The sequence below is a fragment of the Condylura cristata genome, unplaced genomic scaffold (assembly GCF_000260355.1).
Source record: "Condylura cristata isolate star-nosed mole 26May11 unplaced genomic scaffold, ConCri1.0 scaffold00008, whole genome shotgun sequence".
NCBI lineage: Eukaryota > Metazoa > Chordata > Mammalia > Eulipotyphla > Talpidae > Condylura > Condylura cristata.
In genome coordinates this window covers 51,694,273-51,709,306 of record NW_004567109.1, presented here as the reverse complement: position 1 = coordinate 51,709,306, position 15,034 = coordinate 51,694,273, and the positions used below count along the sequence as shown (strand labels likewise).

Sequence of the window (15,034 nt, the reverse complement as noted above, 5' to 3'; positions counted from 1 at the left end):
TGCTGAGGGGAGCAGTGGGTAGGTCAGGAGGGGCTTGCTGTGCCATGTGGGCCAGCTCCCTGGCCAGCTGGAGATGGAACTCGTGTGCTGCAGTGGCTGGCGATAGCTTGGTGGTGCTGTCTTTCAGCCCTGTGCTAACAGGGAGGCCCCTAACTGTGCATTTTAAAAGCAGCTAATCAAAAGGATGGACTGTGAAAATGATGCTTACATTTGTGCCTAAGGTATACTTTTTTCTAATACTCTTGAAAATTAATTTACAGCTTATTTCATCCAAATATATGTGCATGATTTCAAATAAACAGCATAGGTAGACATAAAACTACATACTGGCCTGATAACGTTCAGGGAACAGGAAAAATCTTCGCATGTATCTATTAAAGAGTGGTTTCTGAGTGGACTGGATAACAGGCTGTCTCTAGCCTACTTTAAAGCAAGAGACCTATAAACTGTCTCTCTGAAACTGAACTTGTACATAGCAGCTGATGAGCAGATGTTTCAAGCTGTCACATGGTGAGCTCTGCTTGCTACCAACAAGCTGTTCTGTGTTGACTGCAACATTGCCTTTCTGTATAGCAAAACTGTTAGTCATTAAATTTTGGGTTTTTTAATTGTTGAAAAATGCAAGTGTAGTAATAAATAATTAAGACAAAGTTAGCAATAGTTAGGTATTCTGAGGTCAAAAAATTATAAACTTTAGTTGGGCATTGATTGAATTTAAGGCTCTAACCATGTGTTCATTCCTAAAGGAAATAACAAAGAGCAGGATGAAGTGCTGCAGAGTATTAAATATGACACCTAGTTAGAGAAGTTCATTAAAGATTTAACACTTAAAATAAAGATGTCTATGATGGGAGCCGGGGCGGGTGGATGAGGAGGGGGTCTGGTGGTTTCCTGGTCCAAGCCCATTTGGAGATGATGGTTTCATAATAATTTTATCAGCTTAAAATTGTAATAACTTGCTGTCATCTTAATTTCCTTCTTGGGCCAACTGTTGCCTTCTCCTCCTGGGTCAGAAGAGACATTAGTCAGGGCACCTTCACTCCCTTGATGATACAGGATGTGGCAGAGTTTTTCAGGTTTGTGAAATAGTAGAGTCTTTTGTCACAATTACTCACCTCTGACATTGTCTGCAGAAGTCACTGTAAACAACATACAAATAGTATGACTGTTTTAAGTTTACTTACAGATCACACTTGCGAGCCTCGGTTTGCCAACCCCTGTTGATAAAAGCAACAGTGATGACAAGTTAACATTTGCTAAGTAGTTACTGTGTTCAAGTCTGTTAACATGCTTCCTTTCACTCTTTGGTAGGTAGTTATTAGCCTATATAGGTGAGAAACAGGCTTAGTTGTAAAAACTTGCCAAGATCTCAGTGTTTAAGCACTAGGACTGGACTTGAAATATGGCTGTTTGAACCCAGCTCTTAATCTGTATGCCAAGTTGAGGTCTATCTCTGATATGTATATAGTGTATTAGGGTTTTAAATACCTAACAATGTGGTAAGAATCAGTTTTGCTCTGTTCCTGTTTGTAGCTATGGAAGTTCTCAATTATGTGGGGAGAGCAGATGGCAAGAGGGGATCCTGGCGGACTGATAAAACTGAAGCCAGGTGAGTGAGGTCCAGTCTGTGAAGACATGCCTGTGATTACCTTTCTTTTTGTACTGCACTTTCATACTACACTTTCTTTCTTAGGAATGAAGATGAAATGTATAAACTTCTCTTGAATGATTATGAATGTCGTCAGAAACAAATCCTATTGGAAAATGCTGAACTTAAGAAGGTTCTTCAGCAAATGAAAAAAGAAATGATCTCTCTTCTTTCTCCTCAAAAGCAGAAACCTAGAGAAAGAGCAGATGATAGTACAGGAAATGTAAGTGCCTCTTTCCTCTCTAATACAGTCTCACTGCTAGAGAGAACTACTAAAACACTAGATAAGTATCCTCAGTGGAGACACCATTGTTACTTTGGACATGACACCCCAGTCATGACAACCAAAATAATGATCCTGTGTATTTCTGGATGTGCCTTATGAAATGGACATGATCTTCTAGAGAGTTAATCTGTTGTAAGCACTTTATAAGCATTATCTCATTTCTTTTTTATAATTTGATGCTTTCGGTGGTATTCCTGTTTTATAGATGAGGAAACTGAGGTACAGTGACTACCCCAGTATCAAATGTGACAGAAGTAAGATGTGAATCCAAGTCTCCCAAGCTCATGCTTTTAATCCCTGTGTTGTGTATAGTTTAAAAAGTTTAAATATTGTGTACTTAAGCAGACTCCACTTTTCAGTGAAACTTTTTTTTTAACTTTGTGAACCAGATAACCATTCAGTTCATAAGCTTGTGAATGTTTATTATTCTAATCTTCTGAAAGAAAAAGGCCTGAAGAGTTTGACTTTTTCCTGTAAGTTGGACTGCTGAAACAAAATACCACGGGGCCCGGAGTGGGGGGGTGGGGGGCTTGTAAACAACAGAAATTTTTCCCTCACTGGCCTTGGGAGGGAGCTGGCAGGGTCTTTGTCAGGAGAGGACCCTCTTTCTGTTAGCAGACACAGTAGAGAGTGATCAAGGGAGATATCACAGAAGGTGACATTTGAGCTGGCTTTTTTAAAAATAAGGTGCTTTTGAGATAGAAAGATGGGACAAGCATTTGACATGGCAAATAATATGTATAGAAGTTTGAAAAAACTAGTCATGTTCTTTTAACTTTACAAATATTTAAATTCTGGATTTAAGCAACTTCCATTAGTGACTAACCTCTGAAAATAACAATGTTGGTGGAAAATGCAAATTAACAGAACTTGTTTTTTAAAGTTTGTACTTGAAAATTATTTTGCAATATCACAAATCAGTCCAACAGATTCTCCCTCCCACCTTTGTTTTCTTTAAATTGTACTGAATGTTGATTTTTTTAATTTTCCAGTTTGGGGTCTTCTTAACCTTTTATATTTAGTTCACTTTTTCTCTCAGTCTATCACTTCTAGTCAGTTCTTGAAACTTACTAATACTCAGTAGGTTCCTGTTACCCCTGTAATTTCTTCAGTTTTGGGTCCAACCTTTACCAACTCATCATTATCGACTCTTAGTCAGCAAAAGCATGTAGTAAATCACGGAGTTCTTTCAGAAGATTAAAAGCCCTTCTCCCTTCTTCTTGTCACCCCACTCCATTATTTAGCCAGTGTTTACTGTTTAAAACATATTTTTCTAGATCCTTTTACTTTTAAGTAAACCTTTCTTCCCTTTTAAAGACAGATTTTAGGGCATTATAAAAAGAGGAACAAGATATAACCTTGTTAGCGTCCAAGTTTTATTTATTTTGCTTGCTTATTTAATTGACCCAAAATATATATCTGATTCAATTTAAGTGAATTTTAAATATTCACTTTGTGGTTTCAATATTTGATCCAGCCCAGGAGATATGCAGCAGTTGTTATTTTTTTTACATAATGTTATTTGTAGAATTCTGGCATAAGCCTGAATTCTTTTATACAGAAGAGATGGAGTAGTTCCTTGGAAGTTACTCGCAGATAGCTCCAGAGGATGGATTAGAAAGAATACAAGTTACAGTGAGCCCCCCAGGGCCTTTTGCCACCCACTCCTCTTGGGAGGAGACCTTGACCTCATACTACCCATAAGGCCTGCAAACCCAGTCACTCCCTCTCCCTCACCACAGCTGTTAGGGGAGTGGTCTATCATCCTCTCCCCCTTCAGCAGGATATTTATTGTTCAAACTAGTAAAATATATCTATTTTCTTTCTAGGTTCCTAACAAATTAGGACCATTTTATGTGGATGCGTATTATTATGATCTGTATCTATCTCTATCTTCCGTGCTCTCAGTCCTGCTTAGATGCTGTTGTCCTATGTCAATGAAACATTGCTGTATTTTCCTATGAATTCATGTCTTGGTAAAATACAAGAAAAATAATCTCTAGGTGTATAAAAAAATAAGAAATGAACAGATGAACAATTTCTCTTTCTTTGGAGATTATTTCGCAGGTATTTTTGGAAGTCAGTTTAATCTAACTTCCTAGTTCAGTGTGGCATTGGACAAGTAGTCTCTAAGTCTTTCTGAAACCACATTGTAACATGATTTGAAGACTAACATGAGGACTAACAGCTAACACAATACTAGACAAGTAGTCTAGAACTCCTCATCCCTCACACAACTCCAGGATTTCTTTCACTACATTTCAGTTCAAATTTTGCTTTGAAGAGACAGAATTGAGGGATCTCTATTTTTCATCTTAATTGCTTTTCCTCAAGGTATTTATGTTAAATCTGGATCATATACTTAATATACAGCGTGTGTCTGACAGCGTGACTTCTGCTGCCTTGGTGTTGGGCGGCTCTCAGGCTCTGTTCTTGCCTTTTCACCCCTTACCACTTGTAGGTTCTCTCTGATGGCGAGGAAGATGGCGGGGAACTGAATAGAGAGAGTATATGGGACCTTTCCTGCGAAACTGTGAGAGAACAGCTTACAAATAGTATCAGAAAACAGTGGCGAATTTTGAAAAGCCATGTAGAAAAACTTGATAACCAAGGTAAATACTGCCTAACTGATTACTGAATGAGTTGTAATGTTCATTAAGCCCTTTGCATTTTTGGTCACTGGGAAGGTCATTTTATGACACATTTTTGGTGGTTTGAAAGCAGGATTCTGCTTCCTTGTAGATAGGAGGTTTGAGCGTCATTTAAAAAGTACACTGAAAGTGAAACTCTGGCAAGAGGACTTTGTATATCCAACTTCTCAGAGTGCAATAAAGAATTGAATCAGGCAGCTCAGTCTTTTACTAAATCCTGGAAATAAAAATCCTGTAATGTAAATATGAACCTGATTGTTATTCTTAGACAATTACATATTCCTAGGTTCCTAGTAATTCATTTTAAAATTATTTGAGAAATCTGGCCCTCCCTGGTGGCGCAGCGGGTTAAAGCACAGCACAAAGAAGCTTAAGCCGCTTCCGCCTGAGTTCGATCCCCGCCTGCACCGGAGGTGACCACATGGCGTGGCAGACCTCTCCTGACCCGCCCGCTGCTCCCCTCAGCAGTGTACTTCGTCGATCTGCCTGTTCTGCTCCCCACTCTGTCTCTGGTGAATCCTCTCACTCTCCACATCTCTGGCCTGTACCCCAGTTCTGTACGAATAAATAAATAAATCTTTAAAAAAAAAATTATTTGAGAAATCATAACGCCAGTTAGGACTATGAGACAGGATATCCAGGTGTTAGTTGCATATCTGTAACACTTAACACGTGGTGTCTATCTTTCTAGACTATGCATTTGCAGAATACTTAATTAAGCTATATAAACCCAAAAATTATTACACATGTATTTCTGCTTTTAATCTGTTGTATTAGACATTATCTCCTGTCATTGTAGACAGGATTGGTAGATCTACATTGATGAATAAGTCCTTAATAGTTTATATTTCTTGAAATTCACATTTTTAAATCAAGAAAGTCAGGGTTTCTGCCTACTAAATGAAGCCTATAAGAAAATTTATTCTTAATTATCAGAAATACCCTCAGTGACAGCTGTATTGCCTGTATGGTTACAGGCAATCAGCAAAATTATTACAGTATCCAAATTAATTCATGTGAGATCTATTGATTTCAGTTGGCATCGTCTTTCATTGTAAATAACATGTTTGTTTGGGCTTCTTACTTATTGAATTTTATGCCAGAGATCAAGATTTGCAGTACTTTATTGATCCTTGAAAGAACCAAAATGTGAATGTTAATTTTCTCTTCTGTAAATATAAGTTGTTCTTTTTTAATTAGACTATAGACTTGAATAAATGTGGATTACAAATTAAATGCTGGCAATGGAACTCTGTGTAAGGATAACATTTAGCCCAAAAGTATGTATATTCATAGTTGTTATGAACCCCTTGTAGTTGTTCTGCTTATTTAAGTATCACTTTTATATGTAAGATCTGTGGTAAAGACTAGAGGTGCAGGGGTTGTCAGGGGACTCACCAGAGATGGAGTGGGGAGTAAAACAGGCATAAAATACACTGCTGAGGGGAGCTGGGGCGAGGACACAGGAGAGGTCTGCTGCCCTGTGTGGGTCAGCTTCCTGGCTGGAGATTGAACTCAGGCTGTGGAGGTGACATCCTCAAGATTTAACCCCTAGGCCGCCAGGGATCCCTAAAATACAGACTTAGTTTTATTATAGCTCATGAAATTTTTTAAGGGTGAAGAACATTACCTATTTTTTAGAAAATTATGAGATTCTAGCAAGGAGAAATTCAGAGAGCCTTGAATTTTAATTATGCCCCAGGTGTCATAAACTTAGTGATGTCTATAAAAACCTATGTCAAATTACTGGATTTTTTTAGTTTCAAAGGTACACCTTGAAGGTTTTAATGATGAAGATGTCATCTCACGGCAAGACCATGAGCAGGAAACTGAAAAGCTTGAATTAGAAATTCAGCAGTGTAAGGAAATGATCAAAACTCAGCAACAACTTTTGCAGGTATGTGTGTTACCTTCTAAAGCTGTTCTCCCCTGTAAAGCATCAGAATTTTACTGAATCTTACTAGATTTTTATTTACTTCATAAGAGGTGTAATACTTGACACTTTCTAACAGATGCCTTGTTGATCATTCCCTAGTCTATGCTTTACCACTTAGGAAATAGGAAGCCTTTGCCTTTCTAATCTTCGCTACCTCTGTCATCCCCTTTAAGTCTGACCTGTCTTCTCTTGTATTTCAACTTGTGGGAGTTTCAGGGACCTCTGGAACTTACTGTGTTTCACAATTTAATAGCAGCAGCTTGCTACTGCATGTGATGATGATACCACTTCACTGCTTCGAGACTGTTATTTATTGGAGGAAAAGGAGCGCCTCAAAGAAGAATGGTCCCTATTTAAAGAACAAAAAAAGAATTTTGAGAAAGAAAGACGAAGCTTTACAGAAGCTGCCATTCGCCTAGGATTGGAGGTATTTAAACATTTAGCTTTCTTTGTAGCACACTTCAGAGAATTGTGGGCACTCAGTAAATGCATGAAAGTTCTGCTTTTCATGGTTCTTTGCTGTTTTTTTCCTAAAGCTTTTTACCCATGACCTCAAGTTATGGAAGGGATCCTTAGCACATAGCTGTTATAGAAGGGTATGTCTATTCACTGCAGTGGGGAGACGTGTCGGGGTGAAGCCAGAGGTGCAGGGATGAAAGAATTTACCAAAGATTCTGTGGTGAGCAGAAAAGGTGCATTTATTAAACAGCAGGCAAGATGGTAGAAGTGTGGACCCAAAGGAAGGCTTGAGGCTCTGTTTTCATGGGCTTTCTAACTTGGGGCAATAGTTTAGACCAGTTACCTGCTGGGGTGTCTGGGCTTGGGCACTGGCCTTTGACATAAAACAGGTCAAACTGCTTCTGCATTGCTGGAGCTGGACCGGTTTTTCTGGTCTTGATGGTGGATCTTAAGGCCTAGTCCCCAAGGTACCTTATCAATTCTCATGTCTGTTCAGGCCTCCCAGGTGTGCCTGCTAGGCATGGGGTGGGGGGGAGTCTTAGTTTTTGAAATTACTAAGTTGTACTCCCACATTTGTGTTTACTGGATTTGGGAATTTAAAGGTGTTGTGTGTTTGCTTGCTGACACTGTGCACATATAGTATCCCTCTTGGCTTGGTTTCCCAGCACATATGTCTCTTTTGGACACCTCACCTATCCACTATCAGTCAGTAAAATGATTTTTGTGTTTTTTTATTTAAAGGGAAGTACAATAAAAGTTATTGTACTCCCTTTCTCTGCGTCCCTCACCCAGGCATGCGTGTGTTGACAGTTAACTGTATACATCTCCTACATATCCTTTTTTTTTTAAAGATTTATTTGTTCATACAGAACTGGGGTACAGGCCAGAGGCTCAGGGGTGGTGAGAGGCTTCACCAGAGACAGAGTGGGGAGCAGAACAGGCAGATCGAGGAAGTACACTGCTGAGGGAAGCAGTGGGCAGGTCAGGAGAGGTCTGGCTCGCCATGTGGTCTCCTCCGGGGCAAGAGGCAGGCGGGAATCGAACTCATGCGGAAGTGGCTTCAGATTCTCATTGCTGTGCTTTAACCCGCTGCGCCACCAGGGAGGGCCTACATATCCTTTTTAACTTAACACAGTGAATTACTTACTTCACTTTCAAAATTTTAGAGATCATGTTTGAAGTGGTCTAAAAAAAAAAACCACTCTCCTGTAGTAAAAGCTACAAAGTGAGACATGGCTGGCCTCCTTCCTCTTGTTAAGTGAAGTTCCCTTGTTTTACACCCTGGCTAGTGTTTGTGGCAGGATAGGATCCCCCTCAGATGTAGTCACCTTCGCTCCCACCACCAGCACTCCCATCGGGCTCCACCTAGTCCCCCGTGTCCTCCTTCACTCCCCCGCTTTCAGTTTAGGACTTGGTGGCTTTCTGCAAGCAAGGTGGCCATGTGCCCTCGTGGTTTAGGGGAGGGGAAATTCATGTACATTGATGCTATTCCTTTATAGTATTTGTTAAATAATGTGTTCAAAAGGGATATTCAAGATTACATCAAGTTTTTTTCTATGGCTGTTTTTTCATTTTTTATTGAGAAGATACACGTGGCAGATGATTCAAGGGTAAGAGCAATGTTTGATGACACCATTCCTCCATTTCTTCCCACATAATTCACTTACAATGCGATATTTTTCTAATGTTTGTACTTATAATGTTTGGTGTGTTCAAAGCGATGCTAACCTGTGTTTTTAAAAGTTATGCTATGCAGTTCAAAATGGATAGTTGGTGTATAGGTAAAATGGATAAATTTTTAAAACTGAATTGTCTTAAATGAAATATTTTTGTTTTCTACGTTAATTCATTTCACTTAAGAAATATATGTGATAACCAAAGAGCAAACACAGATAGCTAAAGAAATTATGTGAAATGCTGTCTGTGATTGTTCAATGACTGATCAGTGTTTCTTTGGTTTGCTTGTTATTGTAGAGAAAGGCATTTGAAGAAGAAAGAGCCAGTTGGTTAAAGCAACAGTTTTTAAATATGACTACCTTTGACCACCAGAACTCAGAAAATGTGAAACTTTTCAGTGCCTTCTCAGGAAGTGAGTACCTCAGAAACCCTTAATATTAAAATGCATGTAAATAAAATACTATGTTACTAAAGCTTTGGTGATCACATATGAGAGCTCTCCAAGTAGGACTCAAAGTCGGCTTTGTTTACTGCAGAAAAATCAAAATGATGGGACTCTGCATACCACAAGCAGCTTATTATGAGTGTGTATTAAATAAGTTTCAGAAAATTTACAGTCTTTTTTTTTTTTAAGTTTCAGAAAATTCACAGTCTGTTTTTTTTTAAGATTTATTTATGCATACAGAACTGGGGTACAGACCAGAGGTGCAGGGGTGGTGAGAGGATTCATCAGAGACAGAGTGGGGAGCAGAACAGGTAGATCAGTGAAGTATACTGCTGAGGGGAGCAGCGGGCGGGTCAGGAGAGGTCTGCCGTGCCATGTGGGTCACCTCCAAGGCAGGGATCGAACTCATGCTGAAGTGGCTTTTTAGCTTCTTAGTGCTGTGTTTTAACCTGCTGTGCCACCTGGGAGGGCCTAGATTTATTTTTAAAAGTAGGCCCTTCTGAATGCAGATAGGCATAAACATTAAAAGATTAGTTAAACTAGAGTCATCAGGGTAGAATGGCTACTCAGACTAACTTGTTCCATCTTGTGCTTCAGAACTGCATATGAGTCATCTTGCCTAATTACCTTTACTATTTTTAGTTCTTGGTGATAACTACTGTCTTTTTACCTTTAAACAGGTTCTGATTGCGACAATCTTACAGTGCACTCCAAGCCACGACAAAAGAAGCCTCATGGTGTATCTAATGGGTCTCCAGCTTGCACATCCAAACTTGCTAAATCTCTTCCTGCTTCTCCTTCCACTTCAGACTTTTGCCAGTCACGCTCCTGTGTTTCTGAACATAGGTATTGGCTTATCGGTGATCACACGTATTTGTAAAATTGCTAAAGTTGCACAGCTAAGGAAGACTTGATTGCTGTAATGTTAGCACTGTTAGAGACTTTCACAAGGAATTTAGTAGATTTATTCTTTCTATAAATATCTGTTGTGTATTCACTGTGTATGGACACTGATTCCTGCCTCTCACAGCTATAGCATAATACAGGATTCCTTTAATTTCACATCTAAAACACAGTCTTATTTAGAGATATTACTTAATATTTTTTTTTTAAAGATTTATTTATTTGTGCATACAGAACTGGGGTACAGGCCAGAGGCTCAGGGGCGGTGAGAGGCTTCACCAGAGACAGAGTGGGGAACAGAACAGGCAGATCGACGAAGTACACTGCTGAGGGGAGCAGTGGGCGGGTCAGGAGAGGTCTGCCACGCCATGTGGTCACCTCCGGGGCAGGCGGGAATCGAACTCATGAGGAAGCAGCGTTAGATTCTCAGTGCTATGCTTTAACCCGCTGTGCCACCAGGGAGGGCCATTACTTAATATTTTAAGTATTAATTTTCTTAAATAGACGGATAATGTTGGGCATTTTCATAAAGAATATATTTGAGGTTTTCTTGGTGTGCCCATTTTATTGGTGTTGGCGGGCCAAGAACCGAGAGACCTGCTTATTTTGGTTAGTGCTAGAGGATGGATACCCAAAGATGATAGGGTAGAAATTGTTGCTCCCCAGGAAACCTATGTATTGCCTTAAAATGCTTTATTTTGGGGATTTTTTTTTTGTTTTCTGTCCTGAGTTGTTACATCATTTTCCAAGACATAATATCAATATTTACCTCAGAACCTGTGTTAAGATTAGATTTGAAATAAGCAGATGCAGATAGGACATTCCCAGTGAGATAGGTGTAGAAAACGGTGAAGGGGCCTGTTGGGGCATGTGTGATTCCCCTCACCCTGAAAACAGAAGACCATGGATGAGCAGCTACAGCTTGGCAGGAGTAGGAGACCCCAAGGTGGTGCACTGGAGTGTTTGTGGGTGCTCAGTGTAGTCAGCCGGCAACACTGAGGTGTGGGGTGGAAGTTGGCAAGCTAAGATCCTTGAGTGACTAGATTAGAGTTAAAATCATTACTGTTAATGATATTTCGAGTTCAATACAAATGTAAAGAGAATAGGGTCATGATCCCTTTGTACCCCTCACTCAAATTTAGCAGTTACTGACCTGTGACAGGTTGTTCAAGTGTGTCCCACACGTGTGCATGTAAGAGATTTCATGTGTAAAATATTTCAGTCAGTATTAGTAAGTTAGATACTGTTCTAAACACAATGAAAAATTGTTGGAGAATTTAACCAATATAAATCTAAATTCAAGAAGTCTACTATTCAGCACATGGAAAACAGATTGTGGGAGCCAGTGGTATAAGCCAGGAGCTGTGTTAGGAGGTGTTAGGGGCGGTGGGGTAAGAGGTGGTGGTGATAGGACAAGGGTCATAACAAATGGCGTTGTTGGAGTTGACATGCATTCAGTAGCACCAGTAGATCAACTGGTGGGTTGAATGTGGGAAGTTAAAACTTCATTTTCAATCAAAAGGTAATGTAAACTCACAGTGCTTTCTTATATAGAATATTATTGAGACCTCCAAATTTGACCAGACAGATCTACCTGTATAGATAGAACATACATTTTATCAGCATTTACATTTTATACTTGAGGAACTTGGTCATGGATCTCATTTTGTCTGAAGTGGGAACCTGAGGGTAAAATCATGAACAAGTTTTTTTTTTAAGTGTTGATAAATGTAAGTAACATTCTTAATTGTTTTTGAATAACTATTTAGAATTAAAGCACCTTAAATGTTTTAGGATTGCCATATTATGAGGCTTGAGTTAGTAAACCACAGTCACAAAAAAACATTTTTGGGGAAAAAGTTAATGAAAAGATGCTTAAGTACTGACTTGATTAAAAGATTCTTTAGTTCATCCCCATAGATTTGAAAGTAATTATCCAGATTCTTTGTTGTGAAGTCAACTGTATACTTCTCAAATTGTATCCTAAGGTCAGAGCTGTGTCTGTGTTCAAGTGCCAGGATTGACACCACTGATACAATTAATTTATCAATGTCTTATGTGCTTAATTAATGCCTGTGAACTCATTTAGTTCCTGTAGGAACTAACTGATAACAGTAACTGTTGATGCTTCTGTTTAAGAAGTGAGAAACCTTAATAGAGGTTTATCTTGCCAAAAAAGACCTTGTAAGTAGCTTAGCTGAGATAGGAACCCACACACCATCTGCCTATGAGTCTGAACGCTTCCCTCTTCCGTGGGTGAATGAATAGGTGAGGGCGCCCGGGAGCAAATGGATGAGCAGAGGAACCAAAATATTGTGTTCTTGGTCTTATTTATGCTTCAGTAGGGCAGCCTGCTTCAGTGTGGACTAAAGATAAGTCAAACAAATAGATTGATGAGTAGACAAAAGAGTAGATAAGGTAGAAATGATCAATGAAGCCATTTTTATTCTTGATCATGGTATCCTCAAATTTTACTGAGAATGGAACAAGGAACACTTGGACTACAGGCATTCAGGCATATGGAAAGTGGTATACAAGGAGATGGTCCTTAAGCTTTACTGTTGTTTTTCCCAACAGCTCAATCAGTGTGCTGAATATAACCCCTGAGGAAACAAAACCAAATCAGGTTGGAAGAGAATGTACAAATCAGAAATGGAGCGTGGCTTCGAGACCTGGATCACAGGAAGGTTGCTATAACGGATGCTCCTTAAACTATACAAATTCTCATGTCGAAAAAGATGACTTACCTTAAACATGCAGGCTGGATGTTTTTCCTCAACATGTTCATCAAATTTCACGTCTAAGTTGAAACAGGGTGTGTCATAAAGTCAGTTATCTAATAACTTAAGATTGTCTGAGTTATTTGTTTGGACTTCCCTGTTCCTCCCCCAAAGAGCGAAATGTTAAATCTATTTAAAAGGATATAAAAGCTTTGGAAATGTATTTTTAGTAACAGAAGCATCTGGTTCTGTGAATAAAGGAATGTATAAGATGTTTGGATGGAAACAAAAGCACTAGACTGAGTTTCCTCTTATAGGTATTAAAATAGCACTTTTAGAAGACTGATTATTGTAAATGTTTAATTTTTGTCTCATATATATAATAGTTGGCATTGAAAGTTTAGCCTTGAATGTATACTGTAGATTTTTAACAAAGCGAGTTCTATATTTATTATGTTTAGTGTGATTTGGAATTACCTCTTTCATATGTTTTGAATAAATAAAGTGAAATTTCTGTATGTTTTGTACATAGATATTATACATGATATGTTAAAGAGGCTTTAAGATTTAAAAACATCCATAATTGTAGTGTTTCATGCCAATAATTTTTTCTCAGTGGTCTTCCGTTTACAGCTGTACCGGAGCCGTTGCCACACCACCTTTAGGAGATTTTGAACCCATGCGGGCAATAAATACTCAAAAGCTGTTTCATGAAGCTCAGTTCTTCAGATAATTAACATTACTAAGTGTTGCATTTTTTGAGATTTTTACAGCATTATATTTTTTATTTTATATGTAGGACATTATACTTTTTCAGAGGACTACTGATTATAGGGTAATAGAAGTAAAGAGCATTTACTTTGAATAAAGCAACTTAAGATTAATTGTTAAAAGATACTTGGATGCTTGAAGACAAAGATTTTGGATGGTAATGGGTACCCGCGTAGAAATAGCTATACCAGCTGTGACTTGGGGCTTCATATAGTTGCTATCCACTTCATAATTTCACGGCAAGGTATTTGTCATTACTGGTAAGAAAGCTTAATGATATGAAACTGTCAGATTTTATGAACCAGATATTATGAAACCCTGAACAACCTTGTGTCATTTTATTTTTATAACTGATTGCATGTTTCTTCATGAACAGTGTGTGATTATTACTGATAAGAAGAATAAATGTGGGTCTAGTCTCTTCTCCAGGATTTTCACCATAAAGCTTTAAGTGCCTAACCCTGTTTGTCTCTGTACATAGAGCTCACCCAGACCCAGTCTTGGCTTGTTCCTGTAGTGTAGGCCTGTCTGCCTTCTTTTCTGGCAATGCAGGCACTTAACATAGATTCTCATTCTGTTGTGGCTGTTCCATTTTAACTTGTCTGGTTTTATCGCTCATTTGCAACATAGAACTCTGTGGAGTTGTGTGGCTGCAACCAAGGTTGATGAAATTATCGTTGCTTATAAGGCATTAGCAAAGCTAGGTGTCAAAGTAACTGCATTTATAGTCTCAAAAGCTGACATTTGAATGCAAGTTAGTCGCTCAGCACTTGCAGCTTGAAGCATGGTCACTTCTTTACTGTTTAAAATAGAAATGTTACAGTATCTCAGAGCTAGTGCCATATTCCAAAGAAACAAGACAATTTTTTTTTGTTACTAAATAATAATGATGAAAAGAAAGCAATCAAAATTTTAAAAATAGCCAATAATACATTCATCAGTTTTATTTCAGGGTTTTTTAGGATTGTACTTTGCCAGAAACTAACCTAATTTTTTAGAGTAAGTCTCTGAAGTTCTATCACTTTCTTTGACAGTGAGGTTCTACAACATAATGCTTTAAAAAAAAAAAAAATGAATTTCCATTTTAAAGTTGGTTGAATTCTCATATTGGAAAGAAAAAGTCTCCAGACTTAACTTTAAAATTTCTTATGTGAAAGAAACAGTAAAATGAAAGCCAGTTTCATTGTGATTTTGATGTTTGCATAGACCTGCTGGAAGTTGGCTGTTTTACCTAATATTGTCAGTTTTGCTTTGTACATTTCGAATATACAATGAAAGCCAGCCACCCTAAACATCCCACTACGCGGGAAAACCCCTGACTCCACACATAAAACTGTAATGCTGTTCTCTTTCTAGGTGTTTGCTGTGTACCAGTAATCCAGCTGTGCGCCAGTCTTCAATTTAGCCGTGATGGGAATGTGGTGACACAGCTTAAAGAAAAGTCCTCCTGATGGTCTAAAATATTTTTCTGTTTGTCAACCTGTAAATCTGAAATATTGCATAGGTTGTTTGAATATCCATTCTGAATTTTCAAAGCA

At 38.5% G+C, this 15,034-nt stretch overlaps 1 protein-coding gene across 4 annotated transcripts in view; it reads left to right on the top strand.

The window, feature by feature from the left end:
* SSX2IP (synovial sarcoma, X breakpoint 2 interacting protein) overlaps positions 1 to 14,415 on the top strand; it is a 34,704-nt gene extending 20,289 nt beyond the window's left edge. For 3 of the 4 annotated variants that reach the window (XM_012722653.1, XM_004679167.2, XM_012722651.1), the window contains 8 exons: positions 1,534 to 1,609; positions 1,694 to 1,871; positions 4,396 to 4,546; positions 6,346 to 6,482; positions 6,775 to 6,948; positions 8,955 to 9,069; positions 9,783 to 9,948; positions 12,583 to 14,415. In XM_012722653.1, the coding sequence (XP_012578107.1) occupies positions 1,534 to 1,609; positions 1,694 to 1,871; positions 4,396 to 4,546; positions 6,346 to 6,482; positions 6,775 to 6,948; positions 8,955 to 9,069; positions 9,783 to 9,948; positions 12,583 to 12,757 (1,172 nt within the window). In that variant the 3' untranslated portion in view covers positions 12,758 to 14,415. The remainder of the gene's footprint in view (positions 1 to 1,533; positions 1,610 to 1,693; positions 1,872 to 4,395; positions 4,547 to 6,345; positions 6,483 to 6,774; positions 6,949 to 8,954; positions 9,070 to 9,782; positions 9,949 to 12,582) is intronic. The other variant, XM_012722652.1, reaches the window with a different exon arrangement.
* The last annotated feature ends 619 nt before the right edge of the window (positions 14,416 to 15,034 follow it).